Source organism: Ahaetulla prasina, chromosome 2 (genome assembly GCF_028640845.1).
Source record: "Ahaetulla prasina isolate Xishuangbanna chromosome 2, ASM2864084v1, whole genome shotgun sequence".
Taxonomy (NCBI): domain Eukaryota; kingdom Metazoa; phylum Chordata; class Lepidosauria; order Squamata; family Colubridae; genus Ahaetulla; species Ahaetulla prasina.
The window spans coordinates 172,822,149-172,840,026 of NC_080540.1; the positions used below are offsets into that span (position 1 = coordinate 172,822,149).

Here is a 17,878-nt window from a genome sequence, read left to right on the forward strand (position 1 = left end):
TCCAGGTCTCCACCTAGCTCTGCCTTCTGAGGAAGTTGCCTTTCCCTTTTTTTTTGTAGTGACAGCCCTGTGTGTCATTCCACGTGAACTGAGACTACACCTTTGAGGCACGCATTATTTTTTCCTTCATCACTAAATAATTAGCTCTGAGAGCAGAAGCTTGGGGAAGGGTGGAGGGCCAATCTGTTGATGTTTTCCAGCCTCTGGCAGGTATCCCAGGAACTAGTTCTGTCCTCAGGCCATTGACTGTTTTATTGTTAGTGTGTTCAGTTTTCTACAGTGTCCAGATGATGGTTCATATAAGCTGCCTTTGGCATTATACTCTGATATCCAGTGGGGTTATCACATTTAGATGGAAACATAAACAGTATTGCTTGTAATTTTTTCCCCTCCCGAAGGAGAGTTGCCTCCTGAGATTGCCTCCTGGCAAGCTTTACTTAAATTTACCTTTCATTTACCTATGTTCGTTCTTCAGTCCATTCTAAGGTAAAGATAAAGGTTCCCCTCGCACATATGTGCTAGTTGTTCCTGACTCTAGGGGGCGGTGCTCATCTCCATTTCAAAGCCGAAGCACCAGCGCTGTCCGAAGACGTCTCCGTGGTCATGTGGCCGACATGACTCAACGCCAAAGGCACATGGAACACTGTTACCTTCCCACCAAAGGTGGTCCCGTATTTTTTCTAGTTGCATTTTTACATGCTTTCGAAACTGCTAGGTTGGCAGAAGCTGGGACAAGTAACGGGAGCTCACCCCGTTACACGGCAGCACTAGGGATTCGAACCGCCGAGCTGCCGACCTTTCGATCGACAAGCTCAACGTCCTAGCCCCTGAGCCACCATGTCCCCTTCAGGCCATTCTACCTCCTGTCATTCAATGATTTCATACTATAAAAAGAAGTTGTCTGTTGAGTTCTTGCCACTCTATCTAGGCTTGTTTTGGCTTCCTCAGTTCTTTCCTGTTGGAGGTCAGTGTGGCTTTTAAGAATAGATCCTTCAGTGGATGTGGGTGAAAAGGGCAAGCACTGTGGGGAATTTCTCAATTTCATGAGGTTTTGACTGACTTTTTTAGATATAATAAAGAAGAGAATGTTTGGTGTTAAACTACAGTATTTGCTTTTTTTTTTTTTTACCTGGAAGAGAAATATTGCCTCACTTTTGTGGAAGCCAGTATAAGTCTGAGGAATCTTGCTGATCAGAGAAAGCACAGTACAGGTAGTCCTCGACTTACAAGAGTTTGTTTAATGACAGTTCAAAGTTACAAGCACTGAAAAAAAAGTGACTTTCACATTTATGACTGTTGCAGCATTCCCAGGGTCATGTGATCAAAAATCGGATGCTTGGCAACAGGTTCATATTTATGATGGTTGCAGTGTCCTGGTATTGTGATAACTGATTTTGCGACTTTCTGACAAGCAAAGTCAATGGGGAAGCCAGATTCACTCAACAACTGGGTTACTAACTTAACAACTGCAGTGATTAACATAACTGTGGCGAGAAAGGTCGTAAAATGCAGCAAAATTCACTTCAAATTTCTCACTTAGCAACATAAATTTGGAGCTTAATTGTGATCGTAAATTGAGGACTACTTGTGGACAAAAGTGCAAACAGCTAAGTAAAGTCTGTCTGTTGTGACCTAGGCCCAGGTAGTTATTACCAGACACAATCAATCCTAAACAAACATATTTTATTAGAACGGTTGAGAATTACTTCATTCTCACTTAGTCCAAATTAATTCCAAAACAAATCAGAAAACAAATTCAGAAAAAGTCCTTCGGCCTTATCACAAACCTTTGTCTTCTTTGGCACGCTGCCAAAGTCTTTTCTTGGCAAAGCCCCATGAAGTTCAGAAACAAGAGACACCGACTAGAAATAATTGGAGCAATGTTGCTTTCCTACAAAGAGCTCAAGAGCCGTTGCTGCTCTTTTAAGCCTTATGGGAGGGGCTAAACTTCTCCTGGCCTTACTCCTGAGTTGTCCTTTTTGCTTTAGCTGCTCTTGTCTTCTGGCAGCTCTTCGCATGTGTCCACTAGGAACAGGCTCCTTCTGTTCCTCTGCCTCTCTGCTGTCCATCTCTGGAGGCTCCCGAGTCCACGCATCGCTCCCAGATGGCCCTGGCCCCATCTCTGCCTCCGACGCAGAACCCTCGTCCGGGCCTTCCCCTGACTCCAGGACTGACCCATTGTCCTCCCCAGTCTCCTCACTATCCGACTCTGCTGCCAGCTCCTCAGGCTGCTGGTGGACCACAACACTGTCTGACCACGAAGACTAAGCTCTGCTGCTTCTGCCATCCACCTGGCTTGTTCTAGCAAGAGGGTTACCATAAGATGGGGGGGGGAAAGGCTGGTTGTGTTCCTGGATTTTCAGATGTTCTTTTTTTTTTGCCGGGGGGTGGTGGAGGGGGGGAAGATACAACAAAATATTTGTTAAATCATACCAAAGGCCACTTAGGCAATGTGCTCTGTTTCCACAGATGGTAGATAATCAGATGCTTTCAGGAGCCCCTTATGCATCATACAAGTTTAATAGGGTTCCCTCTCTTTCCCTCAAGGAACAGTCATTGAGATACAAGCTTCTGTACTGGAGGTACAGCTACTATCAGTTGTATTCTTTACGAAGCTATCTAATCCCCAGTGTAGATAGCGGTACATAGTGAATTTCATAGTGTCATTGTGTAGGATGTTTGCTGTGGTCTGCCCTAGTTTAATTTGATAAACAGCATGCTCTTGGTTCTGTGAGCAATTCCCCTGCCATTCATATCTGCGCTGACCTTCTGTAATGCAGAAACAGAATTTATTTTATTCTCCAGTCTCCCTAAAAATTAAAACCATATATTTATTTGTATCACTACATGGTAATGGCACTGGGAATTTATGGCAGTTGGTGCTTCTCTAGTTTCTGGCAGTGATTGGCTGTCATGCTTTATTTTCCCAGAAGAACAAATAGTCAGAAAAGCTGGTCAAAGCCAAGAAGGGGAATGAGCAGGTAGACCTAGGGATGCAACGATGGAAAAAGGAGGAGTCCCAACTAAGGTGAAACCAGGGAAGCCAAGGAATACAGGTTGTGGATTAGGAAATGCTGGTTGAGATGTGAAAAGGGAAGTTCTCCAGAGGAGTGAATAGAAAGGACAAAAACATGGAAGATGAAACATGAAAAAATACAGAGCAATTTAGGCACCTTTGGTCAAGTTGGATGGAGCTGTTGGGATCATAGGTTGCTTTACCTTGAACTATTCAACCTGGGGATTAAGTAAAGTAAGAGATTTGATGTTGGTTTGAAATCTCCAGTAAAGTCTTTGGCTGTAATCTTTCGGAAGTTAGACTATGTTGTCTTGTACCGATGTATTCCATGTATCTAAAAAATATTGTTTAAAAATCATATGATGATAACATACGAAAGTCTCTAAGAGCTGTCCCTGAATTTTGGAGGACTTTGATGAGTCACTTTGGGTTTTTTTTTTAATCCATTTTAATTGATGGCATTCATTTGAAGTTTTTACCAGCCACTGTTTGGCTAAGAATCTGAGCTGCAGTCAGAAACTAATGCTGCATTAGTTTTCCTACAACTGACATATTCTATACCAAATAAAATTGCTTGTGTAACCCCCTGGATAACATTTCCTCATCCCATCTTCAGCAGTGACTCCAGCCCTTTCCCCATCATGGATCGGATGAAGAAGATCAAGAGGCAGCTGTCCATGACGCTGCGGGGGAGCCGAACTGTAGAGAAAAACCTCAACGAACCCATTAATATAGAGGAAAACAACAGCAGCGACAATGGTGAGTTCATTCCTTGATCTTCCTTGGAGGGAGAATTGACAGATTTTTTTTTCTGATTTATTTACAGTCACTTTTCTTGGCTGTACCCTTAACAGAACATTATGACGTTATAAAGCCCACAAAGGAGAATGGCTATAGCAGCAAAATCATAGGGTGCTTGGCAAAGCTTCTTTAAACTTAAGCTTTTTATTAATTCAGTTGAAGGTATCAGACTTTGCTGCCTGTCTAAACTTCTGATGCGAAACTTTTATGCACTGGCAAATGGACCCAGAAGATTTTCTAATGTAAACCTTATTAAATAGTCGGATTTATAGATGACTATATAGCCAGATAGAGAGGATTTATACGGATGGGATTAATCTTTTAAATAATCAAGCCTCCAAGGTATTCAGAAATTAAGATAGCATCTGGGATTAGGAATGAAAGCTTCTGGACAGCCAGGAGATGGCACAAAATCGAAGGAATGTTTTCTGATCTACTGGCCTTGTTCAAACTCTGGGCAGGGGCTCTTTTTGCTCACTGAAGCTTTTGGACTGTCTTTGGAGATAGGCCCCATCACTGGTCCTGCAACAGGCGGAGTAATGGTGTGCAAAGGAGTGAAGAATGCATTTTGGGGTAGGACATCCAGGACAGAACATGATGGTTGCCCTTTGTACTGAAAATATGTTTGAAAAAGCACATTTCTAATGCTGAAGTTTATACAGCTTGCATGCACATTCTCTCTCTCTCTCTCTTTCTCTCTCTCTTTCTCTCTCTCTCTCTCTCACACACACACACACCACACACACACATACGGACACACACTCCATTCACTCAGTCCCATGGAAGTGTCATGGCAGTTTATTAAGGCCAACGAGTTGCAAGCCTGAGTAGAATCCCACAGGGTACAAGAGGCTTTTTAAAAAGGACAAAAAATATATCCAGTACATTTGTCAGGCTGGTTTTAACTTTTGTGTGTGGGGATGGGGGGAATATTTTCAGTTTGAAGGATGGGAACTGAAACGTGAGTCATCTGGATGCAAACTATTCATGTTCTCATCTTTAACTTCCTTACCAGCTCAGGGACAATTTGGAAGCTGCTTTCAAACTAGCATTTGGAAATTTAAAGAGAGGTGATTGGTTTGCTTCCTGGAGGCTCTTCCATTTCTACCATTGAACATTCCCCACCCCACCTCCCCCAATTCTAAAAAATGGACAAATTCCTGAAGCCCTCTGGAAGATAAGGAGGCAGAATTGTGACTCCTGACTTCTTGAACATTGCCAAACTCTGGCTTAAGTAGGGCTGTTCTGTGTTAAAATGACATAAATATGCCCCCATTCTGTAGAATCAGCACATTCAGCAGAATGCTTTTTTCGAAGAAGAGTTTTAGCAACTTCCTTTGCAAATGGTCAGATAATTTCCTGCAGCCTGGAGGCCCTTTTACCCAGCTGTGAAACTAGTTTATCTAAAGAACTGAGCTGCCTAGGCTACAGTAATGGACAGCTTTAGAAGTGAAAAATGATGGTAATAAAGGTGAAGGGGAAAAGGATGCATCCAGTTTCTCTCTATGCCAGCATGAGGATCTATTTTCACCATCCTAAACTCATAAATAGCAGAAAATGAAAGACGTGTTGGAATGATACAGAATAGCATAGAAAGCAGTTCTGAGTCTGATCCTGAGCATTAGTGTCGTGTCCCACTCCTCCGCTGACGGCTGGGTCCGGGAAATCCGAATCAGGCTTGCCTCTGCAGCTCTGCCCAAAGTCCTAGCAAAGTCCTCAGAGCAGGCAGGAGACCAGTAAGTGACTTCAGCAAGATAAGTTTGACTTTTGCCTGACTCAGAGACTGCCAGAAAGTAGCTCCTTTATATAGGCCATGGGGTGTGGCTCCATGACTCAGCACTCATTAAGGCCTGCCCCTCCCTTCCCTCTGTTGCCTCCGCCTCTCCAATCTTCTGATGCGAGGGTCACTCCAATCAGCTGTTCTTGGGAGTAAACCCTCCTCAGGCTCACCTGCTGTGGATGAGGGGGAGGGGTCTAGCTGCTCCGTTTGCCTGGGCATGGAGTCAGGGCTGGGGCAGGGAGATGCTCCCTCTTCTGCAGTTTGTGGGGGCATGGAGCCAGGACTTGGGCCGGAAGGCATACATTCCTCAGTGTTGGGGAGCAGGTAAGAAGGCCCCGGCTGCTCTGAGGGCGGGCAAGACACAACAATTAGTGCAGGTGAAGTCAGTATGACTTAAGATGTTTCTGTTGCACTAAAAAAATAGGGATATGCATGGTCAAGGCCGATAGACATCTGGAAATTCATTGTGGACTACTCAATCCATCTTGCCTTTGCTGGGTCAGGGCTACTAGTGTAATAGTGAGCTCTGGAATATTGACCTTTCACTTTTAAGAATGCAGCTGAGATTCTGTAGAATTTGCTAAACTGATAAAAAGCTACACTAGAAGACATATTTTGTGAGTTGAAACAGTGCAGCAAACCAGCATTACTCATTGCTATATTATAAATATTCCAATCTCAAATATATTTGAGGGGTGGGGTCTCCATTTATTAAAATTGTAGGGAGAAGGCTGTCTCACTCAGGTAAGTCCTGTCTCTCCGTTATATCCCTGATCCTGCCCCTTGGCTGAGGGCTGTCTTTTGAGTTTGATTTCCATTCTACTTTGATTTGTGTTTTGTTTTTCCTTCCTTCATATTTCTCTTTTTCCCCCCCTCTTTTTTTTCCATTTTTCTGTTTATATTGGCCTCTCTTCTTCTGTGGCGGCATCAATCCCTTCGCTTATGTGGTGGCCACTGTCTGTCCCCCGTGCTTTCGATTCTTTGCTGTGGGCTGTTTACTCAACCTCTTCTTTTCCTTTCCCGCCTTTCATGCACTTGTCTTTTCCATATCACTTCCTTTGGATGTTGCTTGGGTTTCCCTTTTGTTTCCGCCTCCCTCGCCCTGTTTATACTTCCTCTTTTTTGTGGTGGGTGGAGATGGATATTCTTCTGGTGTTCCATTTTCTGGGATCCCACCTTCCTTCTCCCTCTGTTGCTGCAACTTCTGCTTCTCACTGGTGTTTCCCCTCCCACCATTCCCCTTCTCTCCTTCTGCTGATGTTCTGTTCTTCACTGTCCTGACACCACATTCCCCGGCCACCTGTGTATCCCTCCATTTTTCCTGCATCTCCCATATCTCTCCCTCCCATCTGTCTGTCTGTGGGCTTTCCTCCTCCCCTCCTTCTCCTGCCCCCCCCCAGGCCCCACAGTGAAGAGTGTGCATCCCAGCACCTCCCGCAGCGTTCACGCCTTCCTGCACCACTACGCAGGCTCCTTCCGCAGGCCCCGTCTGGCCATCAGCCGCAGCCTGAGCTCTCACCTCGGCCGTACCACCAGATTAGGTGACTATCGCACCTCCCACTGTGCTGCCAATAAGGGCTCCCCATTGTGGGTTGAGGCCACAAGTCAAGCCAGTCTGACTTCAAAAGAGGCTTTTCGGAGTCCCCGTTAACTTAATTTATGCACCTGAGCCTCTTGTGTCAAGCTGGGATACTACATCAATTCCTTGAGTAAGGAGTCTGGTGGACCCAGAGTTTTGCATTTCTGCTCCAGGATGAGGTTGGTAAGGAAGTTGGAGTCTCAAATTGCTGGGGCTCACTTGAAGAGAAATTAGCCTTGGTCTTACCTAGTGCATCATTCTGAATTTGTGCGTTTTATTCTGGCTGGTCTCACTCACTATGCTAATGCATAGTATGATTTGTTAGCCCAATACGTGAAACTCTTATTACAGCAGGTGTTGTCCCTAAAGCTAAATGTGGATTTTTTTTCAGTAACTATGGTTCAAAATCCTGGCTTAGCATAATGGGGCCATGATGCCACATTTACTTTTTATTATTTTTCCTGGGCTATTCTAAGTGCCCTCCACATGTCTTGTTTATGCCAGGCACATCCTCTGTATAAGATGATTTTGAGCAGAAAGCGATTAGCACAGTCTTCTGTGAGAGATGAAAGATTGAGGTGCTTTAGGAATAAAGTGGGAATCTTTTCATAAGACCACCCTGATGTTGCTCTCTAGAGCAAGGGTCTCCAACCTTGGCCACTTTAAGACTTGTGGACTTCAACTTCCAGAGAGGAACTCTGGGAGTTGAAGTCCACAAGTCTTAAAGTGACCAAGATTGGAGACCCCTGCTCTAGAGAGTGCTGAGCAGCTGGACCAGTGGCCTTACTCAATATGAAATGATTTGCTGTCTTTTAAATCAGCCTTTCCCAACCAGGTAACTTCCAGAGGATTTGAGTTATAATTTAATTCAGTTTAATTTACTGGGATTTGAAGCTTCCTGATTCCAAAAAAAGACATTTTTGGTTTATTACATATAACAGTGGCTATGGAGGCTGGGAATATGGGGGGTTAAAAGCATTAGATCAGAAAATACTGTTTTGGGTTCCTGAGAGTATCACTGACCTGAATTCAACATATAGCTGTTTTAAAAAAATACTGAAGCAGATCTCAAGGTTCATGTTGTCTTTTAAAAGATGCACAGTGTAATCCCATTCCCAGAGCAACTTTTTTAAATCTGGTGCTCTTTAGATACGCTGGGCTATACTTTCCAGTGCCTAATGCTGTCTGGGGAAGATGCGCGATGCTATCATTTCTTGAGGGCATCATGTTGAGGAAGGCTGGCCCACAGTGGTATATACTTTTGATTGTCACATACTTAAATTATGATACTGAACATTTAGAGAACTTTTTACATGAAATTGTGGAACCAACGTAATTATAAGTAACCCAGCTAATCAAACTATGTTAGCAGAAATGATTAATAAATCGGGGGATAATTGGGTGTATATTTATACGGGATGATTTTAATGTTTTTTATGCCCAGAGTCGCTTTGAAATAAGATGGGTGGCAAATACATTATGCCGTTTTCTGATCTTACCTATACCCTCTATAGCTGAGTAAGATAACTGAGTAGGATGTAGAACTTAAGGTCCTGCTGCTATAGAACAACTACATGGCAGAAGGAAAGTCAAACAAAGGCTCTTACATATTGTGGTAGCTTTTTATATACAGGGAACTAAAAAGTGAAATCCAGTCTATCATCTATAGCAGGGGTCTCCAACCTTGGTCCCTTTAAGACTTGTGGCCTTCAGCTTCCAGAGTCCCTCAGCCAGCAAAGCTGGCTGAGGAACTCTGGGAGTTGAAGTCTACAACTCTTAGAAGGACCAAGGTTGGAGACCCCTGATCTATAGCCATGTAGCCTTACTTTTCTTTGGAGAGGTACTCCTGGTGGCAACATGTTTAAACCTTTTAGAGAGATGGAATTGAGATTGCCAAAAAAAAAAGGGGGGGGGGGTTAGGTTGCTATATCAGGGTTAGGTTGCTATATGTGGAACATTCATAAAATGATTTCGAACTAAAAGAAGGACATTTATTTAAAACATTTATGACTTTACATATAAAACATTATGCTTAGGGGGTTGACAGCAGCCACTTCCCAACTAGGGCCCACCAATTGTAATGGGATTGCAGTTCTAGAGGTTTCATTAAGCATAGCCCATGGCTGGGGAATGGTGGGAGTTCTAGTTCCAGCACATTGGGCTGATCTGTTGCTTCCTTCTACAGCCCAGCCTTACAAATATTGGAGGGAATGGGGTGAGTCCTCTCTGCCCACCGTGTCTTCATCTGCATTTCTCCTTGGTGCAGAAATTGTTCATGAGGACCTCAAAATGGGTTCGGATGGTGAGAGTGATCAGGCATCAGGAACATCATCAGATGAGGTGCAGTCTCCAGTCCGAGTGCGCATGCGGAACAACCCGGCGCGCAAGATTTCCACTGAGGTATGTGGGTGCTGGCTGGTAACGATGGAGGGACAGCTTAAGGTGGGAACAAAGAGTTCTGTGTCTCCCATTATAATGGGCTGTTTTTGTATGGAGAGATGTGAAAGGAATAAAGTTGTCTTGCTTCTCAAGTTACATTCTCTTCTTTTACTCCCCAAAGTTAACTTCAGAGGTTAGGGAATGCAAAGTCTACTCCAAGTAACCTCAGATAAAGTAAGACAAATGATAAGTGCATGGATTTTGCAGAATTCCTCGCTGGGTTTGCATTGCATGCTAGACTAAATTAAACTGGGGTTGATTTGTTAGTGGTTTATTTACATCTACTATTTCTTAACCAGATACCGAGTTTAACATATTGTGAGTCTAACTGCTCAGTAAAATTTGATCGTTCTTTGTGACTTCTTTGTATTCCCATATATATGGGTTTGTGAGATTGCACAGGAAACTCCTACCAAGATTTCTAGATCACCCCCAAATGTCCTGAAGAATCCAAAGGTTATTGATGCTGTTCTCAGGACTTACCGTATTTTTTGAAGTATAAGACGCACCTTTACCCCTCAAAAAAGAGGGTGAAAATCTGAGGCGTCTTATACTCCAAATATAGCCCCACCCAGCTTCTCAAACGGAGGTTTCAGAGGCTGAAAAAAGCATCAGAAATGAAGCGTCAGAAAAAAAGCCTCCAAACAGAGCTTTAGAAAAGAAGCCCCCAAACAGAGCTTCAGAGGCTTCAGAGGCAAGGAAAAAAAAAAAAAAAAAGCAAGGCACACAACCAGGAATCTGTTGCTAAAATTCACCTCTGGGAACAGATGATTGGGGGTATTCTGGGAGGCCAAGCCACCTGCCAATCAGTTTTTTTCTTACTTTCCTCCCCAAAAACTAAGGTGCATCTTATACCCCCAAAAATACGGTACCTAGTCTTCTCTTTGCATAGATTTCATACTGGTTAAAGGAGAGGTTGTGGGTTTTTTGGTATCAGGCTAGTGCAGGAGAAACTGGAGATTCTGTTTCTTCACTTCTAGCCTGTGTATTTCCTTTTACTATCTGTCAGTCTGTTTATCCATCCATCTAGGCTTCTACTTTTGGGAGGCTTTAATAAAAAAAAAGCTCACTAATTTTCCCTTGCTTCCCAGGATATTAACAAGCGCCTGTCACTCCCAGCTGACATCCGTCTGCCTGAAGGCTACCTGGAGAAACTGACCCTCAACAGTCCTCTCTTTGACAAGCCCCTGAGCAGGCGGTTACGCAGAGTCTCTTTGGTAAATAGGATTCATCTGCCTCTCCTTCCTACTTCTCGGTGTTCCCCCTTCACTGGTGCGGGACCAGTACTAAGTACTGCAGGTCAGCAACTGCTGCTGTTGCTGACTCCCTAAGCCCCTCAGACCGAAAAGAGCAGATTCATTACACTTTGTTCCTTGGTCCCTTTTCATTTAGTCGGAGATTGGCTTTGGGAAGCTGGAGACATACGTGAAGTTGGACAAATTGGGAGAGGTGAGTGTTGTGAACTGGCCCTTTTCAGACTGGTCAAAGGTAAGAACTGGATTTTAATTCAGTTCACAAATGGTGGTTTTTTTGTTTTAACATACATTGGGTTTTGGTGTATAGGGGTTCAGGGTGATTTCAGCTCCCATCTTTTTATCTTCCTATTTGGTCTTGGATCTTGCCAGTCTTTTAATGGGGAAGAACAGAATCATACAGTGGATTGTTTTCTTGCCATCTCTAGTAGCCATGACCAAACCATTTGTTGTGGGAAGAAAGCCCACCTCCCGGGCTTCAATCTTCTCCCGTGTTCTGATTTTGGACATGACTTCTAACTGCACTATTGCTTTCACCATCCTCGTATAGCACATGAGCAAATTGTGTATATTTTATTTGATCTTTTATTCTAATACTTTTTTAAAAAATTCCTATCATCTTGGTAGCCACCTTTAGGATTAGATTTGTCTGGGAGAGTCAAATGTAGTATTTCGAAGTCCTTGACAGAGACCCAGTTTCCCTTCCCCCAAGAAAAGAAGCACATGCACTTAGAAGTTTATATTTCTCAGCTAATATCCAAAGCTCCAATGTCACCCCATTTCATCTTTGAGGGTCTGTCGAATGACTTATTAATGACCTACTTCAGGGTTTTAAAAGGATAAATAAGAAAAGCATTAACTGTTTTGAAGTTATAAAGTCAAGAACAAAATATTCCCATCTATTCCGGGTCAGAGATTCTCCTGTCCTGATAAAACTAGACTGGTTACAGGTATCTTTCTACCACTATGTGCACTTAGTGCTATGGTTAATTTATTGTTGTCCAAACAAGCCTTGGAGGGGCTTCCAAACCCAAGTAATGGACTCACATATTTGCTGCAAATTGGACATAGTTACCACTGTGGCTGTGAAGAGTATAAATGTGATGTCCTTGGTAATCTCTGAGCTTGGCTGTTTGCTTGCAGATAGGTAGGTAACATCATCAGTGCTTGTGAATGGAATTTGCTCTGCAGTAACTTGCTCTGCCAGTCTTGGTGGGCATGTGGTTTTCTTGCCAAGGAAAGAGGAAATTCCACACTCACTGGCACTGATGATGTTACCTAGTCAGGTAATGAAACAACTAAGCTCAGAGAACAGCAAGGACTCCACAGTTCAACCCTGAGTTACGTATATTTTCTTCTGTTGGAAGAGTATAAATGTCACTGCCACTAGTGAAAAGGTAGCAAAGAAGTTGGGTGAACAGTCAATAAAGTAGGGATTGTTCTCATTGAAATGACAAGTTTTTCTGTTTTAGGAAAGTTTAAGCCTGGGAAGATAGGAATTTTGAGGATTGGATGAGGATGAGAAAAGGGAATGAGAGACAATGAAAGAAGATATACATTGAAATAATTCTCATGTTGAAACTGTAGTTTTGTATCTTAAGCATGGGGTGAAATGCAAGAACTGAGGGATGGGATGTGCTTATAGAAGATGACAGGATATTTATTTATCAAAAATTATTTGAATCAAATGTGTATACCAGCCATCTCGCTGTCTTAGAGACTCTGGTCAGTTTACAAGTACCATGTTGGGTGTTAACTAAAATTCTGCCTCTTCCACATCAGGGAACCTATGCCACTGTATACAAGGGAAAGAGTAAACTCACTGACAACTTAGTGGCCTTGAAGGAGATCCGTCTTGAGCATGAGGAGGGCGCCCCTTGCACAGCCATTCGGGAAGGTATAAACTTGTAGCCGCTTCTTCCAGGGCTTTGAAAGAACTCTTGCATTTTCTTGTCTTTTAACAGAAGCTGTGGGAAGGTATTATTTGAAAGAAAAGAATCCTGAAAACTGGTTGGCTTGATATAGAATTGCACCGCTTGTAAGCTGCCTTGAGAACTCCATGTAGCTATAAAGTAATGGGAGGTTAGAAGAATCTGTAGACCTTAAAAGCGAAGAAAAGCATAGCATTCGACTGAGCCAAACAGCCATAACTGTACATAGAGGAGTCATTTACCAAACATTTAGTTCAGCCTTTCCTAATCCCATATTCTTCAGATATGGTCCTGCTGGCATGGAATCCTGAGCAATTTAGAGCGTGTCCAAGCAGGGAAGGCTGCCGTAGATGGGGCACTGTACTTGAAATAAAAAAATTCATAGTAAGAAATGCAGTGGAATTCAGTCAAGGTCTGGATGAGTTAGATGTCTAGAGAGACAGATCTACAAGGCAGTTGTTAAGTGAGTTGCACCTTGTTTTACAACCTTTTTTTGCCACAGTTGTTAAGCGAATCTGGCTTCCCTCATTGATTGTACTTGTTGGAAGCTGGCTTGGAAGGTGTTCTGTCCCCCTCCCCACCTCACATAGAAGAACGTAGGAGCAAGCGTCTAACAGTCATTTATTCTACAACCGACCTGAATTTCCTTTATGGATAAAAGACTTGGCAGCTACAGTTCAAATGCCTGCCAAGTTCCTTATCACTGGCAGGGACAGGAGTCCATCCATAGGCCGTTGCTGGGGCAGCCAAGAGTTCACAGAATAATTCCTTCACTCAGTCCAGGCCTTAACTCAAAAACAACCAATCCGAAGTTCATGCTTTGTAGTTTTTGTCCGTCCCAGAGGCTACAGAGCAACTCCACCTGCTTTTATCCCCTGTGGGGTGTGGCTCAGTGACTCAGCAATCTCTGGGCCTGCCACACCTCTTCCTTTGCTGCACATGCCTCTCCTTCTGACGCTGCCTGGGATCAATCCAGGATTGATCCTCCTCACCCTCTGTCTGTGGGGGCTCCAACACGCCTTCTTCCTGGCCTTCAGCTGGCACCTGAGGCGTTGCCAGAAAGGAGGGACCTGGAGAGGGAGGCCTCGTCGGCTCCTCCCCCTCACTCTCAGAGTCATCCTCCTCCATGAGGACAGGCTCGGGAGCCGGAGGCACAACAGAAGGTTACAAATGGTAACCTGGGATAATGCAATTGTCATAAATACATGCCAGTGGCCAAGTGCCTGATTTTTGATCACATGATCATGGGGATGATGAAACTGTCGTACGTATGAAAACCAGTCATAGGTCACTTTTTTCAATGCCATTGTAGCTTTGAATAGTTACTAAACAAATGGTTGCAAGTCGAGAACTACCTGTCAACTCTACCTACCTGTACACTACCTGTGATTTATGACCATTTTCCTCCGTTAATGACTGTTGCAGCATCCCCATGGTCACACAATCAAAATTCAGATGCTTGGCAACTGACTAAGATTTATGACAGTGTTCTGGAGTTATGTGATCACTTTTTGTGACCTTTTGACAAGCAAAGTCCCATGGGAAGCCAGATTTACTTAACCACCATGTTACTAACTGAACAACTTCAGTGTTTCACTTAACAACTGTGGCAAGAAAGATCGTCCAGTGGGGCAAAACTCACTTAACAAATGGCTCGCTTAGCAGCAGAAATTTTGGGCTCAATTGTGGTTGTAAATTGAATTCAGAATTGGCTGCAGTCTTTCTGCCAACATGCAAGAAATGTATTGCTAGTCTGTCAAGCAGGACTCTAAATTTTCTAATGTAATTAAGGCAGATGTTGACACCAACGTTAAAACAGGGCAACTGATTCTCAAACTATTAAAAAGTAAAAGTGCTTAGGCATGCAGCCATATGGAGAAATGAAAGAGCAAAAAAGCAAGCCAATGGGTACACCGTTTAGCAAATTCTCTCCTGGATCTCAGCAGATGGATGTAACCCTTTCATCTTGACCATTCTTTCCCAAACTCCTCCAGTTTCATTGGCCCTATAAAACAATGTATGAAGACAGGCCTCCCTCCCTTTGTATCTGCATAAGGAGGAAAGAAAGAACATTATTGATATTAGAGAGGCAAAATGGTCAATGTACGTAGCTAAGCACTCCTGCAGTCATATCCCTTTCAGCCCTGGATTGCAGTTCCATTCTTCTACACAGAGTATAAAGTTGGTCCCTAGGCCATAATTGAATTCAAGGCTAGAATACTTAACTTTAGAGCAGTGCAACAGATAGCCCGTTAAGTATGTTTTGGGCTCACAGGAACCTTGAATATTTTTCTTTTATGTTCAAATAATTCTCTCAAAAGCCACGTTTTTGGAAATGATTGCATTAGACGTGTTTGTGATGCAGATCTCATGTCTCCCATCTCTCTTTCTCTTACAGTTTCACTTCTAAAAGATTTGAAACATGCCAATATAGTGACCCTGCATGATATCATCCATACAGAGAAATCCCTGACTCTTGTCTTCGAGTATTTAGTGAGTATATGGAGAAGGGGGGAGGGAATGCAATAAATTGGAACGCAACTTTCTTTTATGTCTGAAAATCCAGATCTCACTAAGATCTAGAAAATTAAGAGTCACCACCCTCTTTACTTATATACAAGCTGCCACTCTGGTTTGAAAAACAATGGTCTTTAAACTCCAGGGAGTAGAGACATTCTTCTGAAAACCTCTGGAAATTGTAGTTTTCTGGGAGAATTCAAGTACTTTTGAGAGAATTTTCTGCTTGTTTTTGGAGCAGCCAGTTCGGCAGCCAGTTTTGTAGCTTGGGTGGAACCTATCGTAGTTCTCAGAGGTTAAGTTCCAAAAGCTTAATAAATGACACAGTAACTCGTCCTTCTAAGAAGGTAAAGTGTTTCATATATTTGACCTCTAAATAAAAAAAGTATATATCGTAGATCTCTATGGTTGCTTTCTTGCTTCACATGGAAGTTTATGTGCTTGAAAGATAAGTGGCTTGTAATGCCTTTGGTCAATGCTTCTTGGCGGAGTTATGAATAAAGAATTAGATCAGGGACTGGCTTCCATCAGCTTCCATGCTTCATTTTCCTAATTCAATTGCCGTTATCTACAGGGAGTGGTGCAGTGGCTTAGAGGTGGAGACCTCGTCTCACAAAAAAGGAGTTTGATCCTAGGTAGAGGCAGATATTTCTCTCTCTGAGAATATATCTGCTGAAAAAAACTCCGCATTGGTGACAGGAAGGGCATCCAGCCAGTAAACACTCAGCTCCATTCAGTTGCCCTGACATCACCCTGCAAGGGATTATGGGGTCATTAAAAGAGGATGAAGAATTGCCTGTATCTTTAGGGGGATCACCATAGTGCTCGATTAAGCTCATTCTACTCATTGCACATGCCTTCATTAAGATGTCAGTCTGGGAACCAGCTGGCATGGAGTATCTGATGCGACCCTCCAAGCTGGAATATTGTTGAGGCAGAGGTAGATGCTTGGGGTACCACAGGTTCTCAGATTGCTGTATTGGCCCATTATATCTTGGGAGGGGTGGGAACAACACGCACTGTATCTTCCAGCCGTAAAGCTGTGTCTGCCGGTCTGTGTTGGCTTACCCGGCATTACGACCTTCCGATTAAAATTGTTGAACAATATTATCTGGTTGAAACACTAAATGTACCAGAGATAAGATCCTGTCCTTTTCTTTCACAGGATAAAGACCTCAAACAGTATCTAGATGATTGTGGGAACGTAATAAATATGCACAATGTGAAGGTAAGGGTTAATTCTTAGTACAGCTGATCCTTTCCTTTCAGTGATTGCTTTCTGCTTCTTCAGTGATAGAAGAATTGCTTACCGTGCCAGCAAAGACTCAGGTTACAGGTACTCCTCAATTTACAACCATAACCGAGCCCAAAATTTATGTGAGAAATTTGTTAAGTGAGTCTTGCCCCATTTTATGACTTTCCTTGCCACATTTGTTGAGTGAATCATAGCAGTGGTTTTATTAATAACACACTTGTTAAGTGAATCTGGTTTCCTCATTGACTTCGCTTGCCAGAAGGTTGTAGAAGGTGATCACGTGACCTCAGGAAACGGCAACGGTCATAAAAGTGAATCGAATGCCAAGCATCCAAATGCAAATGATGTGACCATGGGGGATGCTGCAACGGTCGTAAGTGTGAAAAATGGTCATAGGTAACTTTTTTCAGTGCCGTTGTAACTTTGAATGGTCACTACGTGAACTGTTGTAAGTCAAGGATTACCTGTAGGTGCAGATTCCATTGGGGGATCTGATGTGTTTCTTGTAGTGGAGGAGAGTATCCTTAGTTGACTTCCTCCCTTCCACTCCTTTCAACAGGCAGGGCTGCGAATTTCTTGTTCTCCCTATAGGAAGAGAGAGAGAGAGCAACCTCCAGGATGGTTTTCTAGCTCCATTTCTCAGGGAGCTCTTGCAGGATTATTCAGGTATGCTACCCTGGAGTTAAGATCACTTATCTCAGGGCTCTGCCTTGCTACTTTTGCAGGAGGGCTGACTATTCACCCTTGTTGCAACCTACATTCATAGGAACACCGGTGTCAACAGATATTGGTGCACAGCATTTTTTAGGGTATGAAATAAACCCTCACACCTCCTAAGGATTATAGTGAATGATCACTGATTCCCTACTATTGATGACTGGGAGAGTGCTTCCTCCATCTGGAATATGAAGTTGGATTAGGCATGTAATCATAGAATTCTTTGCTCCTCTCAATTCTGTTCGCTGTCTGGGTTCTAAAATGCGAATCATGCTCTCCTCAAAGTTCACCTCATAGTCACATCCCTGATGTTTGGAAGAGAAATCAGGAAACTTCATCTTGCTCAGCTGCTTCCACTTTTTATGAGTAATCTGGTGTGCAGGAGCTGCTGTTTTAAACAGTTGTTTCATAAGTGACCCCATCTTTCTAAGGGTGTCTTCTCCCTCTTTGTTTAATCCAATGCATCTGGGCAAAACTTCAAACTGGGATTCACCCTGAAGACTGAGAGCATAGGAAATGACTAGGCTGAGTCTGAGGGAGGGGTCAAATGTGTCATGAGTCCCTGCAACAAGAGATCTAAGTCCAGTCCA

At 43.2% G+C, this 17,878-nt stretch overlaps 1 protein-coding gene across 5 annotated transcripts in view; it reads left to right on the forward strand.

Moving 5' to 3' along the window:
- CDK16 (cyclin dependent kinase 16) overlaps positions 1-17,878 on the forward strand; it is an 83,644-nt gene that overhangs the window by 43,249 nt on the left and 22,517 nt on the right. For 2 of the 5 annotated variants that reach the window (XM_058170588.1, XM_058170589.1), the window contains exons 2-9: positions 3,633-3,775; positions 6,998-7,138; positions 9,362-9,576; positions 10,707-10,832; positions 11,008-11,064; positions 12,651-12,765; positions 15,198-15,292; positions 16,482-16,544. In XM_058170588.1, coding sequence (XP_058026571.1) covers positions 3,658-3,775; positions 6,998-7,138; positions 9,362-9,576; positions 10,707-10,832; positions 11,008-11,064; positions 12,651-12,765; positions 15,198-15,292; positions 16,482-16,544 — 930 coding nt within the window. In that variant the 5' untranslated portion in view covers positions 3,633-3,657. The remainder of the gene's footprint in view (positions 1-3,632; positions 3,776-6,997; positions 7,139-9,361; positions 9,577-10,706; positions 10,833-11,007; positions 11,065-12,650; positions 12,766-15,197; positions 15,293-16,481; positions 16,545-17,878) is intronic. The other 3 variants (XM_058170590.1, XM_058170591.1, XM_058170592.1) reach the window with 3 other exon arrangements.